Raw genomic sequence first — 24,171 nt, forward strand, 5'->3', positions numbered from 1 at the left:
AGGCTCCAGAGCCTTCCACTATAATAGGTTATCACACACACGCCAGGCTCCAGAGCCTTCCACTATAATAGGTTATCACACACACGCCAGGCTCCAGAGCCTTCCACTATAATAGGTTATCACACACACGCCAGGCTCCAGAGCCTTCCACTATAATAGGTTATCTCCCAGGTCTAACTGTTTGTTGACAGACTACAAGTCTATGTAAGTTGTAAACAAAGTAAACTAAATAGTCTATGAAAATGTATTAAGGTTATTTAAGATCACTACATCTGCACACTAACAACAAATCCTGAGTCTCCTTTCTATGTATTACTACGATTGTCTCCCTGAGGCCTCTCCTCATAAATGATAAAGCTTGTCCATCGTCCTGCTAGTGATGGTTTGTTTCCTAGGTTATTTCATTCGCCATGGATGATGTGCTTGGTACTTAGAAGTCAGGAAAAATTTCCAGAAACAGAGCACACTTGTATTCATTGCTTACTACATAACAATCAAGAAAAGCAATGATACTTACCAATAAGCCTATTGAAGTTAAACTAATATTAAGTTCTTGGTTATGAAGTCCAAAGCTACCTGCAACATCTACAACTATCTGTAGGCAAGAACAAGGCATCGTCGGTAGAAAATCTGTCACAACCAACTGAAGACACTGGAAGGCAGTTCTTATCAAAGATTCTCTAAAAACACAAAGGAAACAGATAATGCACATTTAAAAGAAAGGTGTAAGGAAACACACCTTACAATAACGTCAAGCAAGCCAACTTTAGTTTAGAATTCGAACAAGGAAGTCTTCCCTGTTGCAATCCAAGGAAAGCAACCCAGTACATAGGGTTCCCCCATGGCTTCTGCTTTAGAGCCTGCCTTGACTTCATGATGGACAATGACCAGGATGTGTTAAGACAAAGAAATCCTTACTCCTCAAGATACTGTTGGTCATGGTCTTTACCACAGTAATAGAAAACAGGCTAGAACAAAGGGTAAACAATGTAAAGAAAAACAATAACTACTAATTATCGCGCTCTCAATATGCTATCGAGTTCCTAAGTGCTGAACGCATGTCAATTCATTTCATCCTACTCTGTAAACTGCACTGAGTTGAGAAGATCAACTTCAACTTGGTGTAAACTGTCTTCTTTACGATAACCATTCCAACATGCTATATTATTTAGGGAAATTTACTATTATAAATACTTAAACATTAATTTTTTCTAATAGTCTCATTAATTTCCTAATAGTTTTAATATAAAACTCAATGATAGCTGGGCATGGTGGCACACACCTTTAATCTTAGCCCTAAGGAGGCAGAGGCAGGAGGACCTCTGTGACTTCAAGCCCAGCCTAAGTTCAAGAATAGCCAGGGCTGTTACACTGAGAAACCGTGTCTCAAAAAACAAAACAAAACCTCAATTATATGTGTCACTGAAAGAAAACTGTATGTGATACTGCAGAATTCCAGACAAATGTATCAACACCTGCTAAACTGCTCTACCGGTCTTCTATCACAAACTATGTAAAACCCTAAATCCCATTCAAATGTGCTCTTCCTTCTGTATTCCCTATTTATTCAATAGCATCACATTCCTGAGTTTACCTAAGTCAGAGATCTGAGGATCATTCTAGACGGCCATTTCTCCCTCTGCCTCCAGAGTCAACCTACTAAAGTCCCTCAACTCCCTCTTACTGCTAAGACAGCACTGTCACTACATCCACATTTCCTGCTCTCCTGTGCTCCCAGCACAGTGGCAGCTGTCACCGCCACATCTGATTATACCACTCCCCTGTGTAAAACCCTAAAATGCCACCCAAATACACTCAAGGCGAATGCAAATAGCTTTTAGAAGCACATGAAGCTATTTATAAGAATTTATACTTTTGGTTCCACCCCTCACCGCTAGAGCTTTCTTTCTCGTAGTCTAGAGTAGTGGCCGTTTATTTGTGTACACAGAACAGTTAACAAGTGCAGTGTTTGGGATACAGTAAACACAGAAGAAATGTTTAAGAAACAAAAGAATAAAGTTATTTTAAAGCATTTTTTTAAAACTTAATATATGAGGTCCTTTAAATCTGTTATGTTATGATGGTTTATTTATCTTATAGTAAGATCTTACATCTAATATAAATGTCATAAAACAACGTATCTTCTCTTCTTTGAAACCCAAAATAATACTTGAGAGTTCCCACAGCTAACTGGGGGTAGTTTATGGTAGGTTCTGATGAATCCTGGACATGAGCAGGAAGGGATAAATTAAAATCTTTCACTACAGGACTTTAGGATGGGTCCCTTCTAACTCTCTTACATGCTGGGTATCCATTTCAAACACTTACCCTTGATCATTTCTGATAGCTCCCATGACTCCAAGAACTAATGGCCATCCAGGTCCCAGACTGTCTCCCTGACTCTGCAGAATCTGCAACACACATTCTAATTGCTTGAGTCGAATATCTGGATGGTTAATACTGGACATCTCCTTTAAGGGGTTCAACAAAAGCAGCTGCAGTCTCTAAAAGGGGACAAGAAGCTAATTAGGAAAAGACAGCAAGGCTCTGTAGCAGCTGTCCCCATATCCCTTTTATCTTCTTGCAACATCATCTCTGTGCTGCCCAGGTTGGTCTTAGAAGTCTTGTGCCTCAGCGTCCTAAGTGCTGGGACCACAAAGTGCCTTTCTCTCCTGTTCCTTCTGAGGGTTCAACTCGCCTCCATCCACAATATTGTAGGAAATAAAGTTCCCTACAAAAAGAACACAGACTTTGATTTCTCTAGCAGTAATCTTTAGAGGTTTGTTACTTATCTCTACTTTTAAGTAAAGGGGGGAAAACAAACCAATCTACAGTATGCTAAATTTCAGTATAAAAGTGGAGTTACCAAGTTCTTAGATCCACTAGAGATAGAGCTCATTAAAGAAATATATCTTTAGCTATATTTGAAGAAAAAAACAGAATTCCCAATATCTAGTATTATCTTTCATTTACTTTATTAATGTATTGCAGGTATTTAGATGTAAAATTCTCAAGTATGATATAATAAAAAGTATAATAGTTTGAAATTACATGCTTTAGTAACAATTATTGTTAAGCCACAAAATTTGTTAGGGGAAAAAGAGCACTGTTTCATCCTTTCAGCATCTAAAAAGTGCTTCATTTTAAACTTTCTTGTCTCCTATTTTATGTGGTTAACTTACTAAACAATTATTAAGTTTTCACTGTGCACTGGATATTGAGCAGACACCAAGGATAATACAGAAAACTATTCTAAAATATTTTTATTACTATTTATTTAGTATGTATGGATGTGTGCCACATCATATATGTGGAGGTCAGAGGACAACTTGTAGGAGTCAGCTCACTTCTTGCACCATGGAGGTCCTGGGGATTGAACCCAGGGAGTCAGAGCTGATGGCAATCACCTTTGCCCACTAAGCCACTTTGTCAGCCATTAGTTTATATTGTTTTTTAAAGCCTCAAATCAGAGCCAGGCATGACAGCATATGTGCACAATTTCAATACTCAGGAGAGAAAGACAGCAGGACTAAAAGTTTGAAGCCAGCCAGGACTTTATAGCAAGAGCCCGTCCTCGAACATGGAGAGCAGTGGATGCAGCTGAGTGGGGGAGCACCGACAGCCAGTGTGATGGACACAGCTGTGGGATGCAGTTGAGTGGGGGAGCACCGACAGCCAGCGTGACGGACACAGCTGTGGGATGCAGCTGAGTGGGGGAGCACCGACAGCCAGCGTGACGGACACAGCTGTGGATGCAGCTGAGTGGGGGAGCACCGACAGCCAGCGTGACGGACACAGCTGTGGGATGCAGCTGAGTGGGGGAGCACCGACAGCCAGCGTGACGGACACAGCTGTGGGATGCAGCTGAGTGGGGGAGCACCGACAGCCAGTGTGATGGACACAGCTGTGGGATGCAGCTGAGTGGGGGAGCACCGACAGCCAGCGTGACGGACACAGCTGTGGGATGCAGCTGAGCAGGGGAGCACCGACAGCCAGTGTGATGGACACAGCTGTGGGATGCAGCTGAGTGGGGGAGCACCGACAGCCAGCGTGACGGACACAGCTGTGGGATGCAGCTGAGCGGGTGAGCACCGACAGCCAGTGTGATGGACACAGCTGTGGGAAGCAGCTGAGTGGGGGAGCACCGACAGCCAGTGTGATGGACACAGCTGTGGGTTCAGGGTGTGGCATCAGTAAAAGAGGAAACAAACAACAAACCCTTCAAGCTGCAGCAGAGAAAAAAGGAATCACTGTAGCTGACAGCTCCAAAAGAGCAGAGGTCTCTCTGTGGTACCAAGCATCCTATTCTAGCGGCTATATTCAACAATGGCATGTGAATTCACTGTGTAATACATTCACAAGATGTAAGATGGTAAAGGGAACCGTAATGGCTGTTAGATGCTTGTTTTATTCAGTCTTGAAACAGTGAAACTTCAGTGAATTAAAAAAAAAAACTTTAAAATATATGTGAAAGGTAAAGGAAAGAGAGAAAATTAAGTACAAAAGGGAATTCTGAACATAAAAAGTAATAAATGATTTAAAAATAGAATCTGGTTTACTGGAGCTGGGGAGCTGCTGAGAGGGTAAAAGCCTTGCTGTGTGGCCATAGGGACCTGAGTTCAGATCCCCAGCACCACAGAGAAAGGCAGGCACAGCACACTGGGGGTGGGGAGAGCAGAGCAGCACGGAGAGCTCCAGACTCACTGAGACTGTCTCAAAAGTGAAGTGGACAGTGTGAGAGGAGACATCCCACAGCTGGCCTCCACAACTGACGCACGGGACCAACAGGCAGTACATATATACCACACACACACACACCACACACACACCACACACACACCACACACACACACCACACACACCACACACACCACACACACACACACACACACACACACACACACACACCACACACACACACACACCCTGTCCCTGTGAGAACAGAGAGAGGAGCGGGTCCTAGAAGGGCAGGCACAGGCCAGGGGATGCCCTTGATGAGGAGGGCGATCTGCGGGCTAGAGAACCGCTCCAGGGCAGTTGCTAACTTCATTCAGCATCACTGAAATGTTTTTATGAACAAATCCTAAAACTGTTACATTAATAAGCAGCCCACAGCCTACAAGTAAAATAGAATATTGTTTAAGATATTATCTTGGGGGCTGGAGAGATGGCTCAGAGGTTAAGAGCATTGCCTGCTCTTCCAAAGGTCCTGAGTTCAATTCCCAGCAACCACATGGTGGCTCACAACCATCTGTAATGGGGTCTGGTGCCCTCTTCTGGCCTGCAGGCATACACACAGACAGAATATTATATACATAATAAATAAATATTTTTAAAAAAAGATATTATCTTGGTGGCACACACCTTAAAACCCCAGCTCTTGTGCTGTAAGAACAGGAGGCCCAAGAATTCAAGGTCACCCTATGGGTGACTCTGTCTCACAAAAGAAAATTTATCCTAGGGCTGGGCGGTGGTGGTGCATGCCTTTAGTCCCAGAATTCGGGAGGCAGAGGCAGGTGGATTTCTGTGAGTTTGAGGCCAGCTTGGCCCACAAAAACTAGTTCCAGGAAAGGCTCCAAAGCTACCCTGTCTCAAAAAACTAAAAAAAAGAAAAAGAAAACTTATTCTAGAATATCATGAGATGAAACTACGTCTGTGCATGACGGTTACCTGGTTCTGTGTCAGCGGCGGCTCGTGGTTAAATGTCAGCCCTGCTTTAATGAGGGACGTCAGGGCTTCTGCTCCCCACTCTCTCATTCGAGAGTTTGGGTGCTGGCACACCTGAAGAAACACACGGTCAATAAAACCACATTTCATTGTATACATAAGGTAAAAAACACACATTAATCCAAGAACAGAAAAAACAATGCCATATTACAGCTTCTGGTATTTTTTTTTTTTTTTTTGGTTTTTCGAGACAGGGTTTCTCTGTGGTTTTGGAGCCTATCCTGGAACTAGCTCTTGTAGACCAGGCTGGTCTCGAACTCACAGAGATCCACCTGCCTCTGCCTCCCGAGTGCTGGGATTAAAGGCGTGCGCCACCACCGCCCGGCTGGTATTTTTTTTTTTACAACTTAAAAGAGTAAAAGAAAAACTATATCCAAAAAATTCTGTAAGCTTACCTTCTGAATAAAGGCCGTGGGAGGCAACAGAGAAAAAGACAGAAGAGCCCACATCACCAAAGGAAGGAGAAGTCACAGGAAAGGAAGGACTCCATGGCTGGAGGAGCCCACATCACCAAAGGAAGGAGAAGCAAGCTTATCCTGGGTACTAGGGATTGAACCCAGGGCTTCAACCTTTGAAATGATAATCCACCTGATAGGGTGGTTTAATCACAGAGAAATCTGCACATATCCTTTATTGATAAATTTAATCCCAGTAAAAATGGGTAAAATTTTAGGAAGAATAGTTATCTCTCTCAGGTTTCTAAAATGACATTAAATTACTATGGTCCCCAAACTACACACAAACGTATGTACCAACAGAAGCAGCTGGAGTTAAATTCCAGCTACTTTTCAAGGCACTGCCAGCTGAAGAAGAGATGTATCTAGTTAAAATTCTGCCACAATGTATGACTTAGTGTCAGCTCTCCCATGGGACCTCCACCACAGCAAACTTGTGTGCAAGGCACACTTGGAAATCGCTCTCACCCCAGACTGTTCAGCATCTCAGATACACCTGACTGAGATGACTCAAGAGACTGTGGTCACAGGAAACCGTTCCTGACAGAGAGCTGACGTCACTGCTATTTCACACGTCATAGTTTCATCATTTTTATTTGATAAACCCTTCCCCGGGCTAACTACTACACAACAACAGTCCTTAAAATATAAGGGGCAAGGAGGGAGAGGGGAAAGTTTGTCTGTCATTATGCTGACTCATACGATCAGTGTGCATGCCTTTCTCAGTAAAAGTAAGTAGTAGTTAAGAAAGAGAGCTCACCTCCAGTAGATGGCCAGTTAGAGGTCTCCATAAGATTTCTATTCTGTGCATATTAACTAGACCAGTTTCTAATAGTTTGGCAACAGCAAAAAGAGATGGTTCCTAAGAAGGAAACATATTACATGTTGATATGGTAAAGAGAATTCTGAGATCTGACTGACTAAAATAACATCACTATGTCTAAATTATGATTAGTCTGTATATGTAAAGTTAGTAAATGCAACAGAACTTATTATCATGATAAGTCTTTTTTCTATCCCAGAACAGCTCCTAAAGTTACCCCCAAATTATATTGGCACAAAGTGTGAATAAATTACAGATCTTAGAGACTTACAAATCTAATTTAAAAAAAAATTCTACACTAACATTGTATAGTATTGAAAACATGTGCAACATGAAAATGTTTAATAGTGTCTTTTTCTTCCCAATGGAAGCCATAAATTAAGCTACACGGGGAATCTAAGACAACTGTGGCACAAGCTAATCATATGTACCTAAAGAATGTGGTAGAAAATTCATGTTTACGGAGAAATATGGCAGAAGGTTAAGACTGATGTCTACAAAGTTTTAAATGCCTGATATCTCACCTTGATTAGGCCACTGAATAGCGACATAGCTTATGTAAATTACAGTATCTACTGAAAATTTTAATGTGTAAAATGGAGATAACAGTATATAGACGAGATCTTGTCAGAAAGTACATGGTAAAAGTATATCTCCACAACAAACAGGGTATACACACAATCATTTCAGGATTTAAAAGAACATATACCTGTCCTGGATTCACGTATGAATATTTTTACAAAATAAGTTTTAATTAATTTAAAGTTTTTTAAAAGCTCCATAAGTTTTATATTCTACACAAGTATTTTAATGGGCTTTTTCTAATAATGCAATAAATTAACCATGCAGGAATATGAACTTAGAAAAAGAGTTCAGGTTTAGATTTGTGCTTCAAACAGAAAAAGAGACATAATGAACAAGAGTTTAATCTAAAAAGAGAAAAGAAAAAAAAAACCAAGGTCATCTATATACTACATATATAAGAAACTGGCCCTTTAAAAATGAGTCTGGATCGCTAGTTAAACAGATACACTTCACTGAATGGCTCCCTGAGCAGTAAGCATTCTTAAGATTTGAGGGTTCTCACCGGGCAGTGGTGGTGCACACCTCTAATTTCAGCAGTCAGGAGGCAGAGGCAGGTGGGTCTATGAGTTCGAGGCCAGCCTGGTCTACAGAGCAAGTTCTGGACAAACAAGGCTACACAGAAACCCTGTCTCAAAAAACCAAAAAGATTTGAGTTTTCTTGAAGAACTCTAACAGAGCCACTGGGAAGAAAGCCCAGAGATACAGTTCAGCACAAGAGCATCTTGCCCATGGAGGACATCTCTGCGGTCTATCTTATATACTTTTATTTTCATTCCATAGTCATTAAGTCACTTTTAAATGAGAAACTTCTTATCTTCTTTAGACCACACAGTCAAATGTCAAACATGAAAACAAGCATGCTGTGTTTATCAAATAGACACAATTCACAAAGCACTGTAAAATTCTTGTATTTCATTTGGTACTCTATTAAAACGTTATAGCTTTGTATTGAGACTTCATTTCAAGATGTAAGATTTTTCAAGATAATCAATAAACTGATTAGTTTACTATTGTAACTAATGTTATTCTTGCCTGGATTTGGAACAAAGAATACATTATTCTAAACACCTGAGTGTTCATGCAATTAACTAGATATATGATACATAAAACCATACTCTAGTAAGAACTTTTTCTGTTTTCTATTTTTAGTTTTGTATGTGTATGGGTACTTGGCCTGCACATATGTCGTTTATCAGGTGACTACAGTGCCCTAGGAGGCTAGAAAAGAGAGTTTTGATCCCGATACTGGAGTTACCGATGGCTGTGAGCTGCCATGTGGGTGCCAGGAAGCAAAGCTGGTCCTCTGGAAGAGCAGCCAACGTTCTCAACCTCTGAGCTAACTCTTTCATCCCTAATAAAAACTATTGTTGCCTTGTTTTGTGGCGTCTCATGTAGTCTAGGCTGACCTTGACATTATATAAAGATTTAACTGACTATGATCTTGAACTTCTGATCTTGCTGCCTGTATCTTCTCCCAAGTGCAGGATTTCGGTGTGCATTGCCAATATCTGTTTTATATGATGCTAAGGATCCAGCTCAGGGTCTCATGCACACTAGGCAAGCACTCTACCAACCGAGCTACTATTCAGCTCCAGGAAGAGAAGAGATGAGTCACATAAACCAAGATGACAAGCCACAGAGAACAGACAGATGATTGAGAACTTTGAAGACAACACAGTTTGAGGCTGTACAGTTATTATTAAAAAGCTGAATAGTCTTCATATATTTGGAAGTGATCAAACTATCCATATTTTTTAAATGTACAAAGGGGGCTAGAGAGGTGGCTCATTGATAAAAAGTGCTGGTTGCTCCTGCAGAGAAATGTAATTTAGGTCCTAGAACCCACACTGGTGGCTCACCCTGTAATTCCAGGGGATCTAAGACCTTCCAACTCCAAGGGCACCTGAACAAACGAACATATACATACGGTTTTTAAAATGTATACAGGACTTCATTCTTTTTTTATAGTGCCACATGTCCATGAGACAAGCACCGTGAGTCACTCTCTCAGCTAGTAACTTTTTTCTTATTCACTTTTTTGGTGTTTCCTTTTGTTGTGATGGAATCAAACCCTAGGCTTCCCACAGTGAGGGCAAGCGCTTTACTAATGAATGAACAGTTCATTTAAAAAAGCAATTACTAAAATATGACTATGCTCAAATTTTCCTGTGCTTTACAAATGTTATAGAAAATATTTTGAGTACACAAAGAAATGTTCTTGAATACTAATATTAGAAGTACTGTTCTACACTTACTAGACAGAAGAGAAAGAAGTCCTATTCTACTTAATTAATGGACAATGAAAACGATTAATTGCTAGGTGAGAAGCATCACTCTCGTCAGAAGGAAACAATGAGCCTCTGATTCATTTTCCATTCCCATGAAGGCAGCACAGCACAGCACAGCACAGCCACCGAAATCTGCCACACATTTTTCCTAACCACAATCTTGCATTACCCAAATCATAAGTGTCAAATACAACAAATACTATCAAGATATTTTATGAAAGCTAGTTATAAAAACTGTGTTGCATTATTTGTAAAATACTAAGACTATTCAGTACATAAGAAAAAAGGGACATGATTTTAAATTCTACTACACACTTAGACCAATCACAAGATACATCATGCCCTATTTATTCCTCCTTCTACAAATGGTAAATGCCGACAGGCCACTGCTACAAAACACCAGTTCCACCAGTCAAACACTAAGGCCATTCATACACTGTGTAACCAAAGAGAAATGTAAACTACCACACCTTATTGTTTCCATAGGCCATATCCATTGCTTCTAGAGATAAGGAACAAAGTGCATTTATTAAATGATGCAAAGATACGTCATCAAGATACCTAAAATAAAAATGAAAAAGACAATTTCATCTCAAATATATAAGGAACAATGTGGCTGTCAATTTAAAACCCAGACTTACTGTGAGCTCTCAAACAGTCTTGAAAGTATGTTGGAAATCACTGGCAAATCTGTCATCACTGCTGTTGTCAGAACCTAAAGGAAGGATAAATTCAAATGTAAAGTGTGACTTTTGAAGAAGTGCCCACTGGATAGGGAGAGCTGTCACTTACTGTACTAGGTCCTTCTACAGCTCTTCCAGGCTTCAAGGCACCACCACCACTAGGCTTTAGTCCCAGAATCCACACAAGATGCTGACAATTAAAACAAGTTTATAAAATTATAAAAATTCTAATGAAATAGCTAGCAATAAAAATTAAAATTAGCAGTTTCTAATAATTAAAATGAAAATAATTAGCATCATTCATATAAAATAATTATAGTACGCAGAAGCAGTAGAATTTAGGGCATTATAAGTAATCCATTACTTCCTAAAACATAAGCCTTTTGTTTTATTTCTTCTCATCGTCTCCTTTTTCATCCTATTAGGTGTATCTAGAGGACCAACAGGCATTGCTTATTTGTTAGCAATCATAAACATACCTGAAGAGTTGCCAAAACAAGTTGCCAAGATGTTCCGAGAACAGCACCGTGACAGTGTGCCAAGTTAAGCAGCGTCCTCATACACTGGATGTTTTTGGAAGTCAGCTATATTGAAAAAAGACAGATTTATAGGAACTGCTATAGAGTCTTAAAAATTAAAAGCTCACAAATCAGCATGAATGCACTCAAAGATTGTCTTAAATAAAAACCAGAATATTAACAAAATAAGTTTGGATAGTTGCATAAAACACAAATTTGCCTAATTAAAAGTTGTGTTATCAGAGCTGGGGAGATGGTTGAGTAAAATGCTTGCCATGTAAGTGTGAGGGTTGGAGTTCAGATCCCTATAACCCACATACATGTTGGGAGGGTGTGGTGACTTGACTTGCCTGTAACTCCAGCCATCGGGAGGTGGAGACAGGCCTACCTAGACTAACAGGAGAGCTTCTCATACAGGAGAGTTAGGAACCCTGCATCAGAAGGTGATGTGGAGCAGCAGAGGAAGAGAGCAGATGACGATGTTTGGCTTCTACACACAAACACATGTACAGACTCACTGGCCTACACACATGTGCCAACATTTGTATGTACATGTGAATACACACCACGTAAACATAAACATGCACAAGAGAAGTTCCATTACTATGTTGGTTATGGGAATGATAGAAAAAATAGTTAACGAGTTTGTTCTGAAATATCCTTCAGGTAAAAGAAACTAAGTAATAATATTTGGAAAGAAAAAGAAAGAGTAGAATAGGCCTCACTGATTGTTCATTGTTAACCAAATTAACCCCCAACACCGTAATTGCATTACCATTACTGTTCCTTGAGGCTGGACTGCCAGAGGTTGACCCACTGCCACAACTTGTTGGTGGGATTCACTGGATGGACTTATCATCATGACACTGTGGCCCTGGATAGAATATGCTAGAACAAAAAGGAAAGACTTAATGCAAGATACTGCTTTTTGTTCTTTTAAGGTAACATTATAAAGTATTAATTTGAATAAAGTTCAACAGTAACAATTACACAGCAGTACTATTTATCCAAATGAATGCAAACATCTGAAAACTCCGAAGGTACAAAAAAGAAGCAAATATAAAGTAATTTTCTACATAAATTGTTAAAATGATGAAATTTGGTAGCTCATTTATAAGCAAAACAGAATTAGGACACATTAAATATTTTAAATATGCATCTATTTGTACTTTTCTAGTTAGAGCCAAATAAATTTTGAGTGTGAAATCTGAGTATCAGATTAAATGTAATAAACCCAAGTGTTTTCAAAGTATTAGCCAAGAAAATAAGTTTTTGAGTAAGAACCACTAAGCCAAACAGAAAAACAGCAATCATCATTTCAACAATGCATCATAGTTTACAAAGGATGCCAGAATCACATTACTTTATCTGCATAGTTATTACTTGAAACTGCTATCGCTATATTCTTCCTCTCTCCGCCCCTTTTTCAGTGAAGAGCAGAAAAGAGATGTACTCCGTGGGGCCACACTGGGTCCAGTGACCCTAAGTCCCATCTTCTCTCTTCCCTTTTAAAGAGATGAAGGAACTGCTTTGAGGGGCTGGAGAGATGGCTCAGAGATGAAGAGCTCTGGCTGCTCTTCCAGAGGTCCTGAGTTCAAATCCCAGCCACCACATGGTGGCTCACAACCATCTGTAGTGAGGTCTGGTGCCCTCTTCTGGCAGGCAGGCAAGAATACAGTATACATAATAAATACACTTTCAAAAAAAAAAAAAGGGGGGAAAAAAAGAACCGTTATAGCCAGATGGTGGTGGTGCATGCCTTTAATGCCAGCACTTGAGAAGCAGATGCAGGTAGATCTCTGAGGTCAAGGCCAGCCTGATCTACAGAGTGAGTTCCAGGACAGTTACACAGAGAAACCCTGTCTTGAAGAAAAAAACAAAAAAACAACAACAACAACAACAAAAAAAAAAACTAACAAACTATTTTAAAGAGGTGGACAGAATGGAAAGGCAGGAAAATAGTAACACAATCAATGCACAGGACAGCAGAGGCCTGAACTCGGAAGTCCTATCATCCTTTCTCTGCGCCGTGTCATCCCCCTGGACGGAGAGAAAGCTGTATGGTTGAATTCTTACATTTATTGGAAAGTGTAGCTGCAGTGGTGGCATTCAGTACGGTCAGAGCATAATGTGGAGGCAAGGAGCCTTTGCAGATGGCGGTGATAAAGGCGTCCCTTGACGTGACAAGGCCCAATCTTCCACATAGAGCGGCCATAGTCAGTTCAGCTTTTAAAATATTCTCAGTGGCAGCCTCATCTGTGCTGAAAAGATAAGGCATTTTGTTTATCCGATTAATTTATTTTAAGTTACACTTTAAAACATGATGTGGGCTTACATAGTCAGTGAGGTTTTAAGAAAAACTAAAACCAATATACTTAGGATGGAACTTTACCCAATTAGCCTAATATCTAAAAAACTGAACTCTGTAGTGTAATGCATACTTAGTTGGAAAAAAAAGATAGAGAACTTAAACATTTAACTAAAAATATTAAGCATTTTATTTATTTCTTTGGAGACAGGGTCTGTAGTCCAGGACGGCCTCAAACTCAGTGCAATTCAGCTTCCTCAACCTTCTAAGTGCTGGGACCACAGGCATGAACCACCACCCCTGTATCAAGTATCTTAAAACCAGTTAATTCTGAGAGAAGCATCAAGGAAACTGTCATCTTTGCAAAAGCAGTGGCAAGGCTTGGCATGAAGTGTTCTGTAATTTGAAAATGTATTTTTGATTAAAGCATTGTGACAATTCCAGTGGGAGTTCAGAGCAAACATGGGCTCCAAGAGGGAGTGACAAAGAGTGACATTCTTAAAGAAATGTTGAGGTGAAGGCAATGTTAATCATCCTGATTCCACCATGGCAGTGTGCACATGAATTATAATACTGCACATGAAATGAAAAATGTGCAACAAAGCTCTAATCATACAGAAAACTACAGACAGGAAATAAATTCTCTGGACAAATGAAATTAAATTTAGTGTTGGTTTTAACTGCAATGACGTGCCTTAAAACGCACACAGACTTAGTACCTGGCATCGAGCAGGAGCGAGAGTGCAGCGAGAAGACCACACCAGCAGGCACTCACCATCTCTTCCCAAACGGCTCTACTAACTTCAAAAGAAATACAACACTCAATCATGTTATACCTGCCACAGTGAACCCTCAATCCATAAAATTCAACAGTCTAGTAATAGCTTAGTTATTAGACACCAAACACAAATATTAAAATACCCAAAGAACAAAAATATAGAAGCTGTGATAGTTTCATAATAAAAAACTCTTAAAGTTAAGTTGTTTAAAAATATTCATTACAAGATACTGCAATACCTCATTTAACCAATACCTTTTTAAAAAATACATAATGTCATTATGTCATTTCCTTTTCCCTAAGCCTTCAATAGACCAAACTGTCCTCTGTGTGATCAGCAGGAAATTAGTGCAGACTACTGTCTAGAATATCTGCTCAGCTAGAACACTGTTAGATCTACTGAGCATCCAGCAAGTAAACACAGGAATAAAATGGCACTGGGTACCTCCTTGTTGGAGATGGGATTTAGAAATATATAAAGTTAAAATTGATCATGTAGAAATGAATCAGGAGCCGGGCGGTGGTGACGCACACCTTTAATCCCAGCACTCAAGAGGCAGAGGCAGGTGGATCTCTGTGAGTTCAAGGCCAGCCTGGTCTATAAGAGCTAGTTCCAGGACAGGCTCCAAAGCTACAGAGAAACCTTGTCTCAATAAAAAACAAAAAAGAAAAAAAGAAATGAATGAGGATTACAGAGGCTGGGGCGATGCCTTTATGTAAGGAAGCAGACGTTTTCAAATCCAGACTTGCAGTATGTGTGCCTCTTCACCAAGAAGCAAGAAGGACATCTCCTGCCCATATGTCAGTGTCAGTACTATCCCAGGGCATCTTGGAAACTGACTGACACCTGGCCTAAACAAGATATACCTGAGATGAGGGTAGAACATCCAGCAGTGTTACACTGCAAGAGTACCAAGACAGCATCAGAAATGTCAAAAGAACACTGCCCACCTTCACAAGCCTTATCTGAGCACCGCACCAAAACCAATGGCAACTGAATGTAATTCTTTGGAGTCAATAAAAATCCAGCTTTATTCAAAAGTGGGAATTTCCAAAAATGATACAAACAGATAGTTTTGCTTCCACACATACTGATAAATCAAATCAGTAGCTAAATTAAACACAGTAAGTGCCCTGTGCTAATCTTAGAAATAAATAAACCAATTTGGGATATATCCTTCTAAAATTTCAAGGTCATATAAAACCAGAACTAAAGAACTGTGTTCTACAGCGCAGGAAAATATTCATATATAGCAATAAATTAAAAAAACAAGGAACCACAAGGAAAAACACTGTGACAACCGGCAAAAATCTGTATGAGATCAGGGCTTAGATGAAATATTGGATTGACCCTAATTTCTGCTAGTAACTGCATCAGAATGGGGAGAACTATAATCAGTTCTAGAAAAGCATATCCAAATATTAAGGGGTAGTGGGACATCCTGTCTAGAACCTAATCTCAAATATTTCAGTGGTGTGGGAGGTCCTCCTGTATATGTGTTGCTTTTATTGGTTAATGAATAAAGAAACTGCCTGGCCTGTGATAGGCTAGGCAGGGGGAAAACTAAACTGAATGCTGGGAGTAAAAAGGTGGAGTTGCAGAGACACCATGGAGCCACCAGAGGGAAAAGACAAAAGATGCAAGCTGCCACCCAGAACCTTGCTGGTAGGCCACGAACCTCATGGTAAAATATAAAATAATAAAAATGTGTTAATTTAAGAGATAAGAGTGAGATAGAAATGTGCATTCACTAACAGGCCAAGCAGTGTTGTAACTAATACAGTTTCTGTGTGATTGTTTTGGCTCTGGGCAGCCAGAAATGAACAAGTGGTCTCTCCCAACAGATCAGAAAAGAAGATAGTGGTATGTATACAAATAAAGAGGAAAGTAATACCAACATGATAAAGTGTTAATAACTGGGCAGTAAGAGCAAATGATAACACAGGAACATCTCTCTATATTCTGCCTAAACTTCAAACTACTGAGAAGTAGCCAAGGCAGGCAGAGAATCATAGAATACCTGTCTCCTTATCTGCTGGGTCCGACACTGACTGCACATCCCGCTGTTCTGATGACTCAGAGCGTGCTTCTTCAACAACAGCAGGACACTCGGTTTCAGCCTCTCCCAACTCTCCTTCTATCATAGTGGTGATTCCACGGACAAGATCCAATAGACAGTGGAAAGCCACAGACATGGCATAGCCTTCTGGTATGGTTGGGGGTTCAACTTTGTCCAGCATTTCTAGGCTGAAATCACAAAAAAATTAAGCATTAATGAGAAGACACAGGAAAGAAAACATAGAAAGTCATTTCCATAGTTATAGACTCTAAAAAAACAAAAAGGGATATTCCTGAGCTTGTTTGATTCGGAAAAGGATTCCCTTCCATGTTCTAAACTGATTACAGGGGCTGAAGATGGCTCAGGGGATAAAGGTGCTCGCTGCCAAGTCTGATGATCTGAGTTTGATCCCCTGATCCACATGATGAAGGAGGAAACTGACTCTTGCAAGCCGTGTCTCTAATCTCCACACGTGTGTACACACACATACAATAAATGTATTTTTTAGTGTAAAAAATGATTATAAAAATGAAGGCCTGACTGCTACCATAACTTCTTTTTGAGATGTACTGATATCTTCACTATTTTTGATATGCAATATAAAAGCTAACATAAAATATATTAAAACTGTACAATGCTTCTCAAACTCTTACTTTTAAGATAAAGTGTCATAAAAGATAAAATAATAAAACAAAATAACCTACGAAGAGGAAGATGATTTTACGTCAGAGAAAATATAACTAAGACATCCAGGTCACTAGTGACCTCAGAGACAGCCAATGTGCAAATAACACTGAGGGACATCTGTGTCGAGTTCAAATCTAGTACAGAGGAGGAATTGTTCACAAGGCAAGACAATGTTCTAAATTAGGACAAATGAGGAATTATGGTTCTAAATCCCTCCAAATGGTTACTTCTCAAGCTAACAACACAAAGAATGAGTAATTCAACTGGAAAGAATTAATGACATTGGGCTAATGATATTCACACCCAGAGAAAAAGAGATGTTAGATCCTACCTCTTGTATATGAAACTAGCTCAAAATAAATCAATAATATAAATATAAAAGAAATTACAAAACTCCTAGAGACATAGGCATAAACCTTCATAAGATTATGCAATATTTAGATATAATACCCGCCAAAAAAACAGTCAAAAAATGAGGTGAAATGACTCTGTCCAAATTTAAAGCACTGTGCTCTGCAGCAGGAAAAGGAGAGCTTACAGAGCAGCAGCAGCTCCCGCAGACCCTGTGGACAACAGAGCCCTAAAATACATGTCCTTCTAGTCTGCTCTTTTTGCTGCAATAAAACATGATGACTGGAAATAACCAGAAGAGAAAAGGACCTCACTGACTTCTTAAACATTGAAAATACTTTTTCTCACACACAGAGTCCTGAAATTCAGCTATACAACAACTTTCATCTCATATATTGGAGAAATTAGTTTAAAGAAAGATGAATTTGGCAAAAGGCAATTTAATTCTGGAAGAGCTATATCCAAGAGGTCTAAAAATCAAGTCATATAGTTAACTAAGAAGCTACATAAACAACCGAATCAATTCTTAGGTAAATAAATTCATATTTCTACCTTATAATGCTATTAACAGCCTACAAACAGAAAAAAACAAAATTTAGTCCTGTTTAGAATCCTTAAAACAAGACAAAAGAAATAAGCTCCAAAATGTATAAGCAACATTAATATAATCCAGACAGAAGTATTTTAATGTTAAATATCATCATCAGTAGTGTTATTTATAATAAAACAATGTTGATACTACTTACTAGGTGGCTTTCGCACTGCCTTGAACTGTAATAGTCAGGATAGGTATCCAAGTTCCTCTGTATTCAAATGCTGGTAGCAGAGTAACACCTCCACCAATCCCCACCATTCCTGAGCTGGCTGGCGCTGAGACTGGGCCACCAGCATTATTGTTTCCTATTAGACAAGGAGGAAAAGCAAAGATACTAATTTATTGGTTGATTGTAAATCAATAAATTCCAATACCTACTAAGACTTAAAGACTATGCTATGAAAACAAGATGTTCATAATTCTCTTTTACCCAGAGAGCCTATTCCTTTACAACAATTTTTTAAACATAAAAGTTATTAGAGAGCCTAGGCAGTTAGGTCTATAGGTAAAGTGTTGGTCACATAAGCATGAGGACCTGAGTTTGCTCCCCAGTACCATATAAGATTTATACATATGTCTCAAAGAAAATAGTGCAAGTTAGGTTATACTGAACCACAGTAAATGAACAAACCCCAGCAACTCAACAGAGCAGCTCCAATATGAATAAACTGATGGATATACAGAGGAGTGCCTGAGTTTGCACCCCAATACCCACAAAACACCTGGGCTTGGTGATGCACACTTACAACCCCAGCATTGGGGAGACAGAAATTGGCAGATCCCAGTGGCTTGCTAACCTGCCAGCCCCGTCTGCTCAATGAGCCCCAGGTCCCAGTAAAATAACTGTCTCAAAATACAAGATGAACAGTCCCAGGAAATGACAACAAGGTTGACCTCTGGCCTACATACACACACCAGTCTGTGCCTGCACATATATGAACACATACACAGTTCTAAGAACAAACACAAATTTTTAATACTTTATGTTAGACTTCTTCTGGAAAGTGAGAATGAAGAGCTAAAAGGCCATTCAGGTAGTTCAAAGTAGCAGTGCAAACACAGAGGGGAAGAGAAGCCATACACTGATTTCCAAACAAACTCAAATCAAGCCAGACAACTTCTATTAAGAGATTAAAAGACGTCCTAAGGGTTAAATGTCCAGACTCTTTAAAAGGATCCAACAAAGACTTTTTCAAAAATAAAGATAGCATCTAAACTTTCACCCTATGTAATCAGAGGAAATAAAAGTATATCAGAGAAGAATATCTATTCTGAAAAAGAAAATAAACTAGTTTGCTGTGGTATGGTCAAATATTTCTTTAATATTTAAAAACTCTTTGCTCTCAGCACACTCAGGTGTTTCAAGTTTGTATAGACATAGACTTCTAGTGGTGAGTACTGGAGACGGGGGGGTGGGGGGGGAGAAAATGAAGACAAATCTGAGTACGTTACCAGCTTGGTTGGATGCAGCAGGGTTTCCGGTAGGAGGGACGAGAAACAAAGACTGGATAAAAGATCCCAGCGCGTTCACAATGTCGCGGAAGACCTTGGTGGAATGCTGCTTCATGTCGTACGACTGACAAAATGACCTGTGAAGAAATTTTAAACATCCTGGGCAAGGCATTTGACTGTATTATAATATTCACATTTTATATAGTAAATATAAATGATTGCTACTATTACAATCCTATATTTGGTGTCACCCATCACACCTGAGTGGTTTCTCTAATTTGGACAGAGACAAGGGTTTAGATTCAACTCAGAAAGAAACACCAAAAAAAGAAAAAAAAGAAGAAATGAAAAGAAATACTGGTTGTATTTGCTTAGCAGATGATGGCAATCATAACCCATGTGCTTGACCTTCCCAACTCTTTCCCAAGCTTTCACCTGTTGTGGCGAACACACAAACACCATTTTCTTTAAGAAGCATCACTAACTCTTACAAATAGGTACCCCGCTCTTCTAAACTCAGCAGTGATCAAGCTAGTCATCTGACAGAACACTTTACCTTAACAAGTGAGGCTGCACACAGAGCCTGTGTATCGATTCCACGGCAACAGCTCGAAGCCACTGTGGCTTATCTGCATCCAGGAACTTGACCAGCAGTGACAGAAATATTTCACACTCGGTTACCTAAAATGAACAGGAGATTTAAACATTTCGTTGAGTCAAAAGAAATGATAATAATGTCAAATCACCTTAACTGGGATAAAACGGTGAATACGAAGAGTTAGCTGGAAACAGCTGCAGCTTCTCGAACATCTTTCTGCAGTACTGATGAGCTCCAACCCTTGGCTTTGGAAAACGTGATACACATCTTGTCTCTAGTCCTACAAACTGCTCGCAGATGTATGATCTGTACCTCAGTAACACTCTACATGTTTTACACTGGATTCCTAAAAAGCAAAGAGGCAGTTTGGTGTGATGGTGCCAGCCTGGGTTACAACAGCAAGACCTTCTCAAAAAACAAAAGAAAACAAGAACGGAAAAACAACGAGAAACCTGCAGCAGCTGACAGACGCACAGACACAGGCAGGTGAGGCACGTAGCATGGGGCCTAGTGCTTTAGCCAATGCAGACTGTATTATTAACAACTTCTCTACATAATAAACAATGGCTAAAGCATACCATCCATGATTTACCGAGTGACAAACAAAATGAACCAGGTAAATGAACGACTCCTGTGACTTATCTGTCAAGTAAACAGCAGGACTATGGAAGGTAGAACGAAGCTGACTTTGAGATTACTAAATCTAATGGATTCCTCATGAGTGCAGCTAGTAACTGCATGTTTCAGCTGTGGATGCCCCAAAATGAGGCAAGAAACTGGGGAAATAAAGTAGCCTTCAAGATTTTAGCCTCAACAATCAGGAAAGAGAGACAGTTAGATCTCTTCATATCTAATTCTAGAACAGCCAGAAATACATAAAGAGACTGTGATTCTAATAAAGTATTTTAGAGCTAAGCCTTAGCTACTGTTGTTTTCTAATGCCTTCCAGTATCTTTATTAGGTGCTTTAAAAAAGTAGGATGTAACCATAAGGATAAGAGAAGCAATTTCCCAAGAAATGGAAGGAGAAAAAAGGGGGGGGGGGGGTAGATTATTATGATAGGAAAAAAAGAGTAGATTATCAAATCTTCTTTAATAGAAAAAAAAACAACAGTTAATCTCAAAATATTTTCCATTGGTATGGATTTTGGTTTATTGATACAAATTTAAAGTTAATCTTGTTATATGTATATTTCTACTCTTGTTTAAGGTATTATGTTTATACAACTCATTTAAAAATGTAATATATAACTAAGAAATACAGACTAATAGTCATCTATAATAGCCAAACTTATAGTCATATGTATACAGAGATATATTTCAGATAGATAGGTATTCTTCAAACATTTCAAAGACCTACAGATTATGGCATTTAAAATGTTTTAATAACTTAAGACTTTTCATGACAATCTGCTCCTGACAGCACCAATGTATCCAGAGAAGAAGACAGGCACTGAAGAAACTGCCCTTGCCTCAATTGTTGAAAGTTACTGTCCAAACTGGGCACAAGATATACAACTATCAAACTTTGCTAAGACAAAGCAGGATGGCCCTTCAGAATTCCCTGCTTCACAGGAAAGTTTGTCAAATATAGTAGGCCTGTAGGCCAACGTTGGATGCCCCAACATACAGAGAAACTTTTGGTGACTGTCCACAGCCTGATGTCCCTGTCATTATGTAACATTTCATCCTTCTGGTGTCTTTGATGAACTTGAAGACTAGATAGTCATAGTTACAATTTTTCTTAGTTGATGAAAGGGTAAATTAGATATAAAACTTTAGACTCATCAAAATAGGATGGATAATTAAATGTTTTCTCTGACTTTGTCAAATGCAAAGATTTGATAACTGTTTTAATGTATATAATTTTACTATGTTAAAGTTGAAACCTTCCTTTTTTAATTAGACAGAAAAGGGAAAATGCTGTGGTATAATCCTCTGTACACTGTGAATATGTATTATTCTCATTGGTTAATTATAAAGCCGACTGGCCTATAGCATGGCATGATAAATCTAGGCAGGACAACCAAACTGAGGACTCAAAGAAAGGTGGAGTCAAGGCTGACGCCAGTGAGACACCCAAAAAAAAGATGCTAGAGGACAGGTAAAGCCATGAACCATGTAGCAATACATGGATTAATAGAAACGAGCTAAGTTATAAGAGACAGTAATAAGACTGAGCTATTGGCAGAGAATTTATAATTAATATGAGTCTCTGAGTGATTATTTGATAGTGGCTGGGGGACAAGGAAATTATCATCTACAGGTGTGGGGTATAGGAGATCCTGTCTTATAAAAAGAAAAAGTCAAAATTATGCAGGTGGAAATTCAAACATCAGATAAATGTTTGACAGCATCAAGCACACATGGCAACCACTGGCTTAGGTGCTAATGGGTTTGTCAGTGACAAATCTTTAGAGAAATGTTAGCACTGAAGTGAAACGTTGGGGCTAGTGAGGTAACTCAGTCAGTCACTGCTTTCTGAGGGAGTCATAAAGACCCAAGTTCAACCACCTGCACCTACATTAAAAAAGCAGGGTGCAGTGGCTTATGTGATATCTATAACCCCAGTACTAGGGTGGTAGAGATGGGTGGGCAGCCAGCCTAGCCAAATTTGTCAGGTCCAGGTTCAGTGTGGTATACTTTTCAAAAGGTAAGGTGGAGAGACATTGATAGAGACACCTCATGTCCACCTCTGACCTGCACACACACACAGGGAACATAGAATACACCAAAAACACACAAAAAATGTTAAATTAAAAATTTAGTGAAAGGGAGCTGGGCGTGGTGGCGCACACCTTTAATCCTAGCACTTAGAGGACAGAGGCAAACTGATCTCTGTGAGTTGAAGGCCAGCCTGGTCTACGTAGTGAGTTCTGGAACAACCAGAGTTGTAACACAGAGAAACCCTGCCTCAAGAAAAAGAAAAAATAAAGGTGAAAGATTAAATTGGATACGTAATTAAAAACCCATTCTTTCCTTCCTAAAGGAAATCAAGGTCAGAAAAGAGATATGATAGCCACTTTAAGTTAAAAATTAATTAATTTTTATAAACTCCTTAAGGGCACCTTTAAGAAAAATGGATCTGGGCAGACACTGTTAATGATCCAAAAGACAAAGATGTACTCAGGTCAGAAGTCAAAGGAAGCAAAGTACAGGATATATTTTAACTCGGTCTCCTCTACTCCTCTAGTACCTGAAGAGACTAACTGACAATCACTCACCTTCGCCTCTCAGCAACCTGAAAAGCTGAGCTAGTGAATAGTGGGGGCAAAATGGATGTAGAATACCTTGGGGTTCCCTGAGACCATGTGTGGGAGTATGGGAGGTCATACATTTTCATAATACTATTATGATTTGTTATTTTCAATGTAGTTAACACTTGATCTGATAGTACAAAAGCAATGGTATTAGAATGCTTGGCAGGAATCATGGAGGCAAAATCAAATTGTACTAGCATCATCTTCACTGCCATATACAATTAAAGATGCATATATATAATATTCTAACATATATAATATTCTAATATGTATATATGTTTTATCTAAAAACAATCTGATGCTTAATTTCCACTGCTAACTTGATTGAATTAATAAACACCTAGGGCATTCATAGGGTGCACATTTGGGTTCACGTGTGAGAGTTCCAAAGAGAATTAACTAAGGAAAGTTCACCTTGCATATTGGTGATACCTCCAACAAAAGCTGGGAACCGAGGTGGAATAAACAGGGGAGATGGAGGAGGCCTGAGGTCAGAAGCATGGTCACTGCTTCCTGGCTACTGTAAGGTAAGCAGCCTTTGTGACATCCCCCACAATCGTTGACATTTCTGCCTAATTCAGGCTCCAAGTAATATAGTCAGCTGGCTAAGGATCAAAACCTGTGAAACCCTGAGCCAAAGAGTAAGTTTTCCCTGCTTTAAGTTGTCAGAGAGACAAGACGCTAACACACTGCATGCAGTTATATGTACAAACATGTTTGGAAACTAACACTTACCAAAAGACTATAAAACTGCTTGATCAGAACAGACACCACTCTCAGCAAACGCATGCAGATGGGAAAATACGGTTTTTCAACTGGTGCTGGAGAAGATGAAGTGCTGGAACCTTGTCTGAATTTTATATTTGGAGAAAAGAGCTTGATCACAAGAGGGCATACTCTTTCTTTGAGGAGGAAACTGAATTCCTGATGCTGTTTGCAAAGGAAAAGAAGAATTCACTTAGTTTGCAACATCCTTCCAAGGCACAGCCACGCTAACTTAGAAC

General features: G+C 39.4%; 1 protein-coding gene across 8 annotated transcripts in view; it reads right to left on the reverse strand.

Annotated features, from left to right (window-relative positions):
- Positions 1-24,171, reverse strand: part of Mon2 (MON2 homolog, regulator of endosome-to-Golgi trafficking) — a 75,872-nt gene that overhangs the window by 25,607 nt on the left and 26,094 nt on the right. For 4 of the 8 annotated variants that reach the window (XM_041664295.1, XM_041664275.1, XM_041664255.1 and 1 more), the window contains 17 exons: positions 23,903-24,097; positions 19,867-19,991; positions 19,311-19,447; positions 18,010-18,163; positions 16,187-16,413; positions 14,107-14,188; positions 13,156-13,340; positions 11,855-11,967; positions 11,041-11,145; positions 10,671-10,751; positions 10,520-10,593; positions 10,349-10,439; positions 6,943-7,044; positions 6,123-6,125; positions 5,671-5,781; positions 2,329-2,504; positions 518-680 (listed from right to left, as the gene is read on the reverse strand). In XM_041664295.1, coding sequence (XP_041520229.1) covers positions 518-680; positions 2,329-2,504; positions 5,671-5,781; positions 6,123-6,125; positions 6,943-7,044; positions 10,349-10,439; positions 10,520-10,593; positions 10,671-10,751; positions 11,041-11,145; positions 11,855-11,967; positions 13,156-13,340; positions 14,107-14,188; positions 16,187-16,413; positions 18,010-18,163; positions 19,311-19,447; positions 19,867-19,991; positions 23,903-24,097 — 2,124 coding nt within the window. The remainder of the gene's footprint in view (positions 1-517; positions 681-2,328; positions 2,505-5,670; positions 5,782-6,122; positions 6,126-6,942; positions 7,045-10,348; positions 10,440-10,519; positions 10,594-10,670; positions 10,752-11,040; positions 11,146-11,854; positions 11,968-13,155; positions 13,341-14,106; positions 14,189-16,186; positions 16,414-18,009; positions 18,164-19,310; positions 19,448-19,866; positions 19,992-23,902; positions 24,098-24,171) is intronic. The other 4 variants (XM_041664313.1, XM_041664305.1, XM_041664285.1 and 1 more) reach the window with 1 other exon arrangement.

This window comes from Microtus oregoni, unplaced genomic scaffold, assembly GCF_018167655.1.
Source record: "Microtus oregoni isolate MIOR12 unplaced genomic scaffold, Mior012 000001F_ref0000356, whole genome shotgun sequence".
Lineage (NCBI taxonomy): Eukaryota > Metazoa > Chordata > Mammalia > Rodentia > Cricetidae > Microtus > Microtus oregoni.